Source organism: Rhopalosiphum maidis, chromosome 1 (assembly GCF_003676215.2).
Source record: "Rhopalosiphum maidis isolate BTI-1 chromosome 1, ASM367621v3, whole genome shotgun sequence".
Taxonomy (NCBI): Eukaryota; Metazoa; Arthropoda; class Insecta; order Hemiptera; family Aphididae; genus Rhopalosiphum; species Rhopalosiphum maidis.
This window is the reverse complement of record NC_040877.1, coordinates 87,604,954-87,619,099: the sequence shown is the minus strand read 5'-3', so window position 1 is coordinate 87,619,099 and position 14,146 is coordinate 87,604,954. Positions and strand designations below refer to the sequence as shown.

At 27.9% G+C, this 14,146-nt stretch overlaps 1 protein-coding gene across 1 annotated transcript in view; it reads right to left on the bottom strand.

Moving 5' to 3' along the window:
* LOC113557199 (lachesin-like) overlaps nucleotides 1–13,703 on the bottom strand; it is a 202,406-nt gene extending 188,703 nt beyond the window's left edge. Inside the window, exon 1 of the mRNA XM_026962579.1 lies at nucleotides 13,490–13,703. Within this exon, the coding sequence (XP_026818380.1) occupies nucleotides 13,490–13,583 (94 nt within the window). The 5' untranslated portion in view covers nucleotides 13,584–13,703. The remainder of the gene's footprint in view (nucleotides 1–13,489) is intronic.
* Between the last annotated feature and the right edge of the window lie 443 nt (nucleotides 13,704–14,146).

Genomic DNA, 14,146 nt, shown 5'->3' with positions numbered 1-14,146 from the left:
ACGTTTATGAAAATATTAGGCTTAAAAGGAAATAAATATCCAGTACCTTTGAAGTGCTCTCTATACTTATAGAGAATGTTAATTGAAAATATTACACATTAATTATCATCAGCATAATAATAAGTTTCATTAGAAATATATGAATTTGACTTCATCTCATAGTCAAGTTATTTAATTATGTTTTCAAAAAACTCGTGAGATAAACCCATTAGCTCTAATTTGGATGCTTATCGTAGTCGTCATATTTCACTACTCAAACCGAACAAAACCATCATCGTTTTAAAATCGTATTTTTCAATTAATTGAATTTATTGATTGTTTTTCATATTAAGGTTTTATTAATTGTGTTATGCGCCTAAATGTTTAATGCATGAATGGTGAAAAATTGAGAAAATGAATTAATCTTAATTGGTAACACTAGATATCGGTAATTTAAGGATGACCGGTATCTTTAAGACAATATACATTATTGTAATACTATTTAGAAAAAGTTGAAAAACTTATAACATTCATTACAAATTAATTATAATATATTTCCATTCATGAGATCATTCGTTGGAAAGTTTTTTTTTACAGGGTCATATTTACTTCACTGTGCATTTCATAACTTTAGATTTACGCAATATTTGTTGAGTTCTTTTAAAAATAATGTTCTAATTTAATTAGGTAATTTACACAACTTTCCTTTTAGTAACTATTTATTCATCTTAGACCACAAAATGCACTTCTATAATTATAATTAATCGTATTTGTAATGTTACTTGAATTAAACAAAGTATACATTATAATAAGCGATATCTCTACTTAATTTTTTAACTTTTAACATAAAATACAAATATATACTTGAAGACAATTATCGAAATAATTACTAAATAATGCTTGAATATTCACGATATTATCTGGTAAAACCAATTCAACTTGAAGCAGGACTTCAAATATAATTAAAATAGCAATGAATAGGTTTTTGATTAAAATTGATACAATTACATGAAATTTTGTTATTATATATTCACATTAATACTTTAAAATATTAATACATCAGTTCAAAACTGCAAGCATTTTATCAGAATAAATAATGTATCATGTAGTATGCACACAACAACTTACCTTCATAATATATTAATTTATTATATATTATTTTAAATTAAAAATACCTTTGACAGTAGTATAGCCATTTGAAGTAAATAAAATATTTTTAGCGACACAAACTGTTGAAAAATATATAAAAACTAAAAACTATAATTTTTAAATACGATTATTATTAGAAACTTATTATTTCGTAAAAATACGATTGTACAAACAATAGAGGTACATATTTTAGTTTCTGTTGTATTCTAATTTTAGAATTATTTTAATCATGCCAGTCAATAAATTAATATGAACAAAATCGTAAAATACCTAAACTCGTGATTCCGTTGTAACTTTATTATGTGTAAAATAAATTCAAAATTACAACACAAAATATGTACAATAACCCATATTGAAAAATATATTAAATCCGTAATTTAGAGAATGCGGAGACGACTTCGAAGAAAATTGAAAATGTACTATTTAATATCTATTCTACTATTTGCATTTATTACTTTAAATAATTAATATAATAGTACAGTTGTTTGATGTTTGTTATATCTTTTTAATATAAAATATTTACGTGTTAGCTATTATACACGTAGATTGAGATATAAAATAATATTAATTCCTTTATTTGAATTTTATTTTTTGGCTGTATTGAGAGAGTTGTGTGCAATGACCTTTTACAAACAACAGAATAAGGCCAAGTTAACAATGTTGCCAAAAAATGAATAAAAATACAAATATATGATAGGAGTACTCTACAGTTCTAAACCGTTTTTGTATAAATATTATATTGGGCGTATTATATTTGTAAGCTCTATTTAATCATTATTATTTGGTGTACATAAATAATTTGTTGAATTAGTATTATAGATAATGTATTATATTCCCGTCAAAAAACACACAAGTACAAAAACAGTTCATTTCACAGGTAAAGCCACTATCAACAGTCTTATTTGAAGCGACTTTGTATTATTAGGAATTTAAATGTTACTTATTGACATGCAAGCATAACGCATTAAAATTGTACACCATACACGTCTTCATCTTTCATAGAGACACTTTAAAGGTACTTTACGTAAGAATAATAATTTGTTGATTATAATTATTCACGAAGAGGGTTTTTAATTCTTGAATAAATATTTTATTAAAATACGAATTTATTATGTTTAGCGCTTGTCCGATGTAATCCAGTTAAACTGCCTTCGACTTACTTTTTCTACGCTTATTATCTTAAAAAATAAAAAAAAAAAAAAATAAATAGCTCCCTTAAACTCAAAAGCAGTATATTTAATCGGTGTGCAGTTAATTTAACGCGTCGTTCCATATTATTTTTTCTAAAATCGTTTGTTGGATGTTTGTTTAGTTTTGTGAAAAGAACATTGGTTTACTGTAAAATATTTTCCCGCCAAAATTTACTTTACACCAAAATTTAATTTGATACGCGTTCTACCGAGTGCCGAGTTATATAATTCGATTTAGAGTAAGAATTTATCGGTTTTCGCCATCTTTTGTTTATTTTTACGGCGTCGGCGACGACGAAGACAGTACACACGGAAGAAATAACACATATTGTACACGAAGAATACACGTAGAATTGATAAAGTTTAACGTGTGCAACTCGCACCTTACCCTATCCGCCAACCGTTTGGCATCCGTGATTATACATGCATACCTTCATGGACGTTTTTGTATAGCTATACATTTTTTATAGTATAATATAATATCATAATATTATTTTTTTATCCAAAATGTTGATTGGCTATCTGATAATGATAATATAATGTTTATGTTTAGGCCCTTAGTTTCCAAAACGGTAGCGATATATTAATACCTAATAATAAATTAATGATCGATAAGTGAATATGAATTAACTTGAATGGATAAATTAAATCAAAATTAAGAATTTTAAATTAAATATAATAGTTGTGAATACTTTTTTTATTTACAGTAGTTTTAAGTTAACCTAATAATATTAAGTTTTATAATATATAATATTTCACATTATAAAGAAAAATATTAACACAACTTTACTTGGTTAAAAATAAGTGTATAATTTTATTTTAAGTTTAAAAATAATTCAATTTATTATTTCAAACTATTTTCAGTGGCTCAGGAAATCACATTTTCATATCAACTTAATTATTAAATCCAGGCATATTTATCTGTTTTTATTTTTAATATGAAATAACTGTATACACTTGGTTAAACAAAAAAATGAATTATTTATTAATAACCTAATGAATGTATAAACTCAAATTGAACTTGATTGTTTTGTAAAAGAATAGGAAAAATCTAAATTATTAAAATCACGGATTCTTTATTAATTTAAAATGTCTTGGAAAATATGTAAAATTAGAAAAAATAGTGAACTAGTTTAGCTCAACAATTAAAAAAAAACAAAAAAAATAAAACAATTTCTTAAATTGGTTTTAACATTTTAAACTACTTAGTTAATCACGTTTCATAGGCTTGAGTATGAGAAATATGAAAAATTAATTACATCAATTACATCAACTTAGGTTAGGTGTATTTTATATTGACTTTTGTCAATGGACACTTATCTTCACACCCGTGAAGTATGGAAAAATGATTGCCATTTTTATTCTCATAATATTATAATACGCTTATTTTATTTTATTTTCTGATATACTTCTCTTGAAAAATAAAAAATGAAAAGCAATGTACAGATGCACAAATCCTATTAGTTGGGCTAATATTTTCATGCAATGAGCGGAAAAAAATAAAACGTTCACTATGCGTTAAATGGATCAATAAAAGGAATATTCCGACAATCAATGTAGTAATACAAGTGCGTCAATGATCGTATGATAATATTGATATGCATACGAGAAATTGATTATATTATAAATAAATATGTATTATGTAGTTGCAGAATGAATACCTTGACTGACGAATACACAAATATATTTTCAGTACATTTGCACAAGGCTGATCGTTATAGTAAAAAAATTAATCTAATTTAGACTTATTCGATTATATTATTGTTTTTGAAATATTCTAACAAAATATCATATTTAATATTAATAATATAACGATAATCATATTATTATTATTTAGTTAAAATAAAAGATTCATAATCCACACGGTGTAGCTCGATTGCCTACTTAAAACGCCGTGCGAGTGTATGGTTATACACTTGTTTCACATTTATTCTATTCCCAATAAATAGGTATATTAGATTTATTGAAAATATCTATAGGAAACACACAACTCACAGATAAAACCGTACGAGATATGTACATGTTTCGTAATATTTTTAATACATGTGCAGTACCTGCGTACTGTATGGCAAGCATTAACCAGGTACTAATAGTCATCAAGTACCCGTCGTACCAGTCATGAGATCGATCCTTAACCGTTTAATCGTAGCTGGAAAATGGGGACGTAATAACGTTTAAAGTATTATTTCCGCGATCGTTTATAGTACGTTTTCAAAACACCGGACGGTGGCGGACAGAGCAGAGAAACGCGGAGATAAATAATGTGCTATTTTACATAATATATTAATATATTATATCAATGTTTGCGGTTTAGTGCTTTTCGGAATGTTCACCGTCCCCGAAAACAAATCGCAAAACGAGAAAAAAATATTAACTATGTATATTGTTGCAATATAAGCGCTGTAGTCGCCAGTCGGTCGGTCGGACTACCAATTTTTGCCTATCCCGTTTTGACACCCCACGCGGCTGCCTCCGCTATAACCGTCCACGAAATTTATGCGTCTACGAGAAATACTTTCAGGGGATTTGCTATTGTGCGCGGAAAAAAAAATGATCGTTTTAAGCAACACTCACACCGTGCGACAACGGATGTGCGGATGTGCGGATGTGCGTATACGATTATTATTATGTAGTACACTGCGGCACGACGGGGACGGTTGTCCATTTTCGGCGACGATTTCACCCGACGTCTGCGGATACCTACCCGCAACTATACTACTATTATACGAAAGTATAAATATTATTCAAAAACATTTCAAGTATTACCGTGCCGGTTCGGTTTTTACACGGAAACCGACCGTTCAAACGACGTTATTGATTCGATCGCACCTATACCACGGTATACGGTGATTTCAACAATATAGCCGGCGCAGACGTTTAATTAATCCAATTTAATTATTTGCTCGTTAAAAAACCGGGTGATAAATTTCATTTTTTTTTCTGTTATTTGTGGCATGACAACCGGCCACACTTTTTCAATCGAAATACCCCCGTGCACCAATATAAATATATAACTTATACAAAACATATACTATTAATTTGACCCAAATATTCAATAATGCACATATATTACACATACAAACGCAATATACGTATATTACACGTATCTGAGTGTGTGTTATGCGTTAATGTGTACGCGAGAGTTTCCAGTGTAGTCATATTATTAATTAAAAATATTACCTATACATAATATATCTACTATGCAGGTGCCAAGCAATACAACTTTTCTAATCATTTTTATCGTAATTTATTTGTTTTTTATCGATTTTAATAAAATGTTAGTCGAGCGTATACCGCAATGCCCACGTGTGAGTGCATATAATAGTATAAATCGTTTTAAATTTACCAATTCCTGGCGTTATTTTGTTAATTTATTGTTTTGATAAAATAAACGGGATAGCGTTTTGAAAATGTGTCTTCAGATATTATATTCTATTATCTTCTTCTTTTTATGAAACAAATATTGGTCTTTGATCAGAAAATTTGATTAAACACACATGTTATGTGTAGGTAGTAGGTACCTAATGTAAAATAGTATGTAAATTATTCAAAGTCTAAATTAGAGTCGAGCGGTAACCCATTATCATATATACATAGGTACGGCTATTTAAAGAAACAACATATATTTGTGCTGTTTGTAGAGGTAAGTAATTTGTATTTAGGGTGCAATGTTAAAAGAGAAAAATAAAATATAACGCATTTTACTAGCAGAAAATAACAGATTTTCGGATGTAATCGTAAAACTTGGTTATTATAACGATTTCGAATTCCAAACAATAACTCGTAACGCAATGTCATGGAACATATAAATCTAGTAAAAAATATTACAGCAACAACAACAAAAAAAAAAGATTGAACGCCTCCGACCGAACGAAATTATTGCGATGTAGATGTTTCTTCGGTGTTTTCTTTAGATTTTCCTCATGGTTTCGCACAGATATTTTATTTGTAGATAAAATAATGGGAAATTCAAAATCGTCTTCCACAGGTATATAAATTATATGAAAAGAAAAAAAAAACGTCCTCAAGCATTTGGAAAAAAACTTATCAGGTCATATTATGATGGATAATTTTTACCGATAGAAGAAAAAAAATTATCGAAACCATCAGGTATTTTGCTCGATAACAAAAGCTGCACCGACCCCATGAATAATATATATATATATATTGGTAGAAAGGTTACCCCTCGTAGGTTTTGGTATAGAACAGTACCTACGCTGGACAAAGAAGCGAGAAAAAACTCCTTGAGCGAAAAAAAGATACATACGACGATAATTTATTACTTTAAGCCTTTTTTGTTCAACGTTAACGTGTATGAGTATACGTTATTTTTTAAATGGAAATTAAAGTTCCAGAAATCTCATTGAAACCGCCACCCAACAAAAGACCCTTTAGTTTTCGATTATTTATATTTTATTATGACATATACTTGGTGAAGCTTTAAACGTTCGTTTTAGAAAATGTCTCCCACACATAAGCTTAGTTTCGATTTTCTCATAGAATAAAATCATATATAACTAAAACTAATCTTATAACTGACTTAAACAATAATTGGTAGAAACGTGTACGATTAGATAACAATTAAAAGCTTTCGTCCTATCACGATATCGTTATAATATCCACGTACGGTGGAAATGAAACTTTATTGTAAATCCTTGAAATATGTTAATGATATTTATTGATCAAATTAATCGAAAAATCAATTTCTATATTTCCCAGTAGTGTACATTTTAATTAAATGGATTTCTTTTATAGTTATGATTGTTATGAGTAACGGATACAACTTCAACTATGCAATGACATGGTTTTGGACAGAATAATAACCATCAAATCGTCATTAATGTTTTCAGCTCAATAATACCATCGATCTAATTTTAAATGAGAAAAAAATATGTCTTCAAAGTACGATATATTTTAGTGGTAAATTTTTCAATTCAGAGTATTCCGACATAAGTGTATAATTTAGTCAATTACCGTTACTAGTCGTAACCAATAGAACCTAAATATTTTATGTAAATAAGACTTTGATATAGGTACTTATATTTTGTCTAAACAGAACACACTGAAATATAGTGTATTTAAGTGAAAAAAAAAGATTAAATGAGAAATTTGTTGAAGAATTCAAGCTAATTATTATCATATTATTATATTATAGTACGAAGCAATATCACAATTAAAAATAAGCAAAATAAATAGTTATTCTTTTACAAAAAACTTCGTTTAAAAAAAAGTGCATTTGAGTTACCTTATGTATGATTATTATTAATAAACAAAATATTATAAATGTAAGTTTATAATAATACAACAAAAAAATATTTACGTACACGCATTTGTCGTGTAATAGTGATGTCTATTGTCATTTAACTATTTCCTTTAAATTTAGGTTTTCTTTGGATATTGTTTTTTTTATCGTCTCCGATCAAAGACACAGGATATTAATATTAAAAAAGATTGTATATGCTATTAAAATATTTTCTCGGTATTTGTAATCACATCCTATCAGATTTGCATACATAATAAAGATTTCAAATTGATAAAAAGCAAGCCAGGCAGGAAAATAGTATTTAACATTTCATAATTTTTATTTTTTATTATTTTTATTATTATTTTTTTTTTTACTAGAAGCTTTTATCCGGAAATGAGTTATTATAAATTTGTTCATTTTTGTAATCATAAAGTATGAAAAAATACGTTAATAAAACTTGTCAATTTTTAAAATATGTAGTTTTTTTAGATATTATGAAGATACAAATCAGCAGCTTAGCATATTATTCTAACTGCCTCAATTTAAACATTCAACAAGGTAGTAGAGTACAATAATTAATTTGTATAATTTCATTAAGATCGGTACATAGAATTTGTGAACGCGTTCTATCGTTTTGATGAGAAAGCATATAATAGCCTGTAAATTGTAATTTCAAATATAATATATTAAATGTTATCACGTTTATAAATATTTTAGTTAGTTTTTATTTTTATATTTTATAATCCTATTGAATAAAATACCATTTGTAAATTGTCTTTTACAATGAGTATTTGAACATGTGTTGTATATTATAATGAGCGTGATATCACATGAATAGAGAATTCATTCATCGGTGATGTATGATTTATTTTGTGGTTTGAAATGACTAATAAGTTTTAATTAAATAAAAGGCATCTACACAATTCTGATTTATTCGGTTAGAGTAAAAAAGGATTGCCATGAATGGATTTAGCAAAGACAACACTCACGAGTGGGTAGATTCTTGTTATTCAAGAGGTATTGAATATTTTATGTTGTGTTTTTTTAATAAGTATGAATTGGTTATCATTTTATTTTTTTAATTATATTTGTGAGAAAAGATGTGTGAAGAAAAATAATTGGTGTTATTATAGGCTTCTTTAATAGATTAAAAATAACCGAATTTTTGACTCATTTCGCACACAACTTTAATATCGGTTAAGACTGAAATGTTTTTATTAGCAACATCTGACCGTGTAATAACGACGTAATCTGAACGATCAGACATGGACGTGCTGGGTATTGACTACCCGACACTTTTACTGTATCTCAATGTCATTTAATTATAATTCAATACGATTTATGCTCACTAAGCTTTATATTATAAGCTTTCCATTGCACTAGCATTTCGGTTCTAGTTTCGCTTTTGAACATAGAAAGTGCATTTTTTAAAACAATAATAGTATTGTATATTTAATATTTATCCATGTTGACTGATCAGATGAACCACTTATAAAGGAAACAAATGTATGTTAAGCACACACATTGTCTGAATACTCGTGGCGTACTGAGAATTCTGTTATTTGAATAATATTTTAAACGCAAACTTTTTTATTAAATGCCAGGTGAGATTATAAAAATTCTACATAGAAATATTATTGATTAATTATTTTTTTGTATTAAATTATTTATGTGTTTGTGTCATTATGAAATAAGATAATATATACCTTTTTAAACAATATTATTTTTTTCGAATTTCTCAAGAACTTGAATTTCTAATAATTATAATATAAAAATATATTCTAAAATTCCATCTTATTTGTATTTTTATTAAAAATATAAAACATGATAACTAATAACTTGAAATGACGAAAATCTTTAAAAATAATTCTTTATTACTTGAAACATTGTGTACATATGATATATTATGTTTTGCGACAGTATTAAAGTATTTATTTAAATTTTCCAGTTATTATACATCATTTTTGAAAATTTCATAACAATAACATATTATATTAATTATTAACATTGACCGCTATTCCACGGTACCTATGTGCGTCAGCAAAATCTAAATACACTGTTCTACGAATTCGGGGATTTGTGTATATTTATTTGAAACATTTATTCGCGCCGTACTTGACGTTTCGAAGACTCAATTTGATTTTATCTCAAAATATTTACATACCCGCGATCCCTCGTGTTCGTTAAAATTATAAACACCGCGCGGCGACGATTGACCGTGTCTTTAGTCGTTCTCCGACAGAGGCCAAAATCACTCTGCCCGAGTTAGTAATTTCACACAGCGTTATTTTTAACCTCAGTGATCGCGTGGAAAATAAAATATCCATTATTTAAATAATTTTGATACGTTGCCGTCTCATACGGGCAATTGTGTGCCACAAAAGTTTTCCGACGCACATACGTACAATATTATCGTAAAATCGAGTAATCGTGGGATTATGGCTTGGGAGAAGCGGGGGAGGCTCTATTAGTTGTATGTAAGTACGTTATTTCGGTAATCATCGCGACGTGTTATTGATATGCGCGTTCGTAAACATGTTGCCGCAGAGTTAACAGCTGATTATTTCGTTTTTCTATGTGCGTTACCCGTCGGGATCGTAACGTACACACAACTATTGGGTGTAAATAAAACGATATTGTTGTTTTAAACGTTCAATTGAAAACACACCGTGATAGGCACCACACGGCGATTGTAATTATTATCGATTTATTAGCATTTCGAAACGCTCTATTCATTATTTACGCTGATTACGTCAAAATCACCACTTTGACCATTAATATTCAAAATACACGCACACACCCATATTCCATTTCGACGACTATTTTTAGTCTAATTAATTGATTATTTATAAACCTGATAACTGTTTAATTTATTTCAACAGCGTGTGTTACAGATAAAATGCTAAAATACATAATGATAACATCACACATTAATTTTAAAACAAACGATTAACTGTGAAAAACAGATTTTGAACAAGAGTTCTAGATGAAATTTCGTTATTTGTTGTATAGTATTGTTTGTTTAAAATACATTTAACGAAGTTCATAAGATGAATAAATTCAATAAAGTCATTATTTTAATGTGTTTGTGTTAGAGAAGTAAATTCAAATTCTTACTCTCCTTTTTAACTTCAAATAATCGAAATATGTTTAATCTTGTTTTCATTTAAACAAACATTATTTTAATAAATGAATTGTGTTGCTTTCGTTAAATTTTGTAACCAAATGATTTTAGCGTTTGGCATTCATAACACCGCGACAAACCAATTGTTCAAAAATTCTTTATGACAGTAAATATTCAGTAATTTTATTTCTCATACTTTGTCAGGTATTTTATGTTTTGTAATAAAAATGGCGCATAAATCGTCCAAATAATGAAAATAAAAACGGTACTTCAGAAATTGATGGACTTAGTATTAGTATAAAAAATGTCACAATTGTATTAAAATGATTAAAAACAACATAAAGACGTAATTATATTTGTATTACTTATTGACGTTATTTAGTAACTGTTTATATTACTGTCTATCTCATTTCGAAACAAAAAAAAAAAAAAGAAAAGAAAAGAAAAATGACATGTACTAAATTGTAATATAATGTAGCTGGTATATTCAACTATTTTCTAAAATAGTACACACATAGTACATACTGTAGTAAACGTTTATAAATAGACTTTGGAAAGCAGCAATAATACTGAATTAAGTTTGAATTGGTGTGGTAAACCTAATGTAAACTACCAAACCTCTGACAAACATCAACTTAACACGCGGTCACAAGGCTGACTACCACAATAAACATACAGAAATACATAAAGTATTATTATAAACAAATACTTATTCGTATTTTAACTACCGATGGGTTCAAGACCACCTGCAGATTGTGTAGGTATTTGCTTTAATAAAGCGCCGACAAGTTATTTCAAATCCTATTTCAAATGACTAATATTATTTTTAGTATTTTAATGATTTGGCTTCTAATAATATAATGTAGTATTTTTTTTTTTTTATATATTTTTAAATTAAATATAAACTATGAGTTTCTTATTTCAATTATAATATGTTTTGAAAAACAAAACCATTAAAAATTATTACCTAAAATAATATTTCATGAAGTTTGAATTTAAATAAATGAAAAAATACCATAATAATATTATTTAAAAAAAAAATTGATTAATTACTACAATGTTATATTTTGTTTTATCAACTAATAATAATAATTATTTTATTCATACTTCGTATAATTATACAAGAAGCACTATATAATATGTTGTACCTACTTAAAAAAAAAAAAAACTTTAGAAACTTTCTATTCAGTCTGTAACATGTTAATTTTATATTTTATTGAATAAAAGTAAAATAGATATTAATAACAAGTATATGAGGTGAAAATCATAAAATATTAAATGATCACCGCTGTCGAGAAATAAACATAATATTCATATTATATAGTATTAAAATAGTATAACTTTATTACATTTATGAATAATGAATATTCATAATTTAATTTACATATTTCGATTGAAATAAGAAAACTAGTTTTCCACAATTCTTGAAAATGTTAATAGATGTATACATATAATATACGTTTATAATACGTATTGAACAATTAATATATTAAAATACCATGTTATAGGATTGAAATTATATAAATAATTAATAACAGTATTTTATTTATAGTTTTGATAATATCAATCATTGAGTAAAAGAAAAATATTTTAGTAGATGAGGGAAAACACGTTAAACATAAAATCTATGTTATTCGTTTTTATACATAATTTAATTAGTATATATACTAAGTATATTAAATGTATAAGAAAAATAGTTGGATTAAAAAGCTTATTAGAACTTATACAAATACAAGACGAAATTTTTATGGAATTATATTTAAATATGCATACAACCAAATGGCAGTATATTTAAATAATTCAATATAACTAACAAATTATCGAAACTAAGTAATTACGACAAACATACACTGTCAGGTCTTAGTAATGTTTTTTTTTTTACTTTTTTCATAAAATCGACAATATTAATGAATTCCGTATCACTTAAAGTCACGACCAATAACAGGCACAATAGATATAGTGTATTGGTTATAATTAAACTGATTTTAAATTATTAAAAACACTGTAATTTAATTAATACTTTGGAGTACGCAGACTAGCAATCAATTTATTGGCTTGTAATTTGATAGGTATTAAATATGTACAGCTGAGAAAGGTGAATTTCATTCATTTTAATTTATTCCACATAAAAAATATACACTTAAAATCCGACGGTGTATAATCGTTTCCGGGTATTCGAGACATTAAAAATTACGGTTTTCAATTAAATTACTTTAACTGAAATAACGATATCACGTATTTTAGTACTTAATCTATATTATGGAAATTTCATTTTAATACAAAAAGCTTTATAAAAATAGACGAAGAGACGCATTTGTTATTATTTATGTATTCATTATGTTTTATCAAAAAAATTTTTTGGTACAGTGCTCGTAGTTACATGTAATTTGTCGAAGATCTACAAAGAAATGTGTAGGTAGGATATCTGTATAAATACCGAAAGCCATGGTTTTTTGTTGTTGAAAAGTACATGCATTTGAAATAAAATTCCCGTATTTCATGTGTAAAAGTGTACTTTTATATTTTCACTGTAATGAATTCAAATAGGTTTTTTTCAAACGCATACTTTTAAAGACAAAAAATACTCTGACGACGTAGAAAATCAGATTTACTTTTTGCAGCATTCGAGCCGGACAAAAAAAAAAAAACATAGTTTATCCCTACCGTTCTTCGCTATCCGTCGACGACGTATAATTTTTGGACGACTTCCAATAACTACCGTCGCGTGAAGGAAAAAATCTCAAATATTTATACATAAAAAATAAAAAAAAAAAAAAACCAAAATATGTGTGCAGCACTCACCTACGACGGCCATCAGCTGAAGTACAGCCAAGACGGATAAAACGACGGTGGCAACCGCCGGAAAACCGCTCGGCATGATCGCGGGAAAACTCATTTGCTTCGGCGAAAATCAAACACGGCGGCGGCGGCGGCGGTGTGCGTGTACGACGAGGTGGCCCGGCGGGGAGAAGAACCGTCCGCGCACGTGTTCGGAGACGAACTACCGTCAACAACGTCCGAGTAAGTCGGCCGATCTGCCGCGGCGCTCGACGTTTTGTGCCCGCCATCTGGATGACCCGAACGCCACACTGCCCCGACACACGACGCACACCGCCGTAACGACGACGACAAACAGTCGTTTCAAATGACCACGTTAATAATATTATTTATCGTTATATTTTGATGTTGTGATTTAAACATGTCGTTTTTCTGAACTCGTGATAATATAATATTAATAACGTGTTATTATAATAAAATTCCTAGTATTTCGATGTGAATTATTATTTTCAGGGTTACCCTTGAAATTTAATTGGGTAGGCTATCCATAACTATCTGTTATAATGCCCGACATCCATGATCTCACAGAATATATTTATGTGTTATTATTCGATTATTGATATGACATTATAATTACGAACGATAACTTTAATTAGATTCTGAGGAACATTTCTAGTTAAA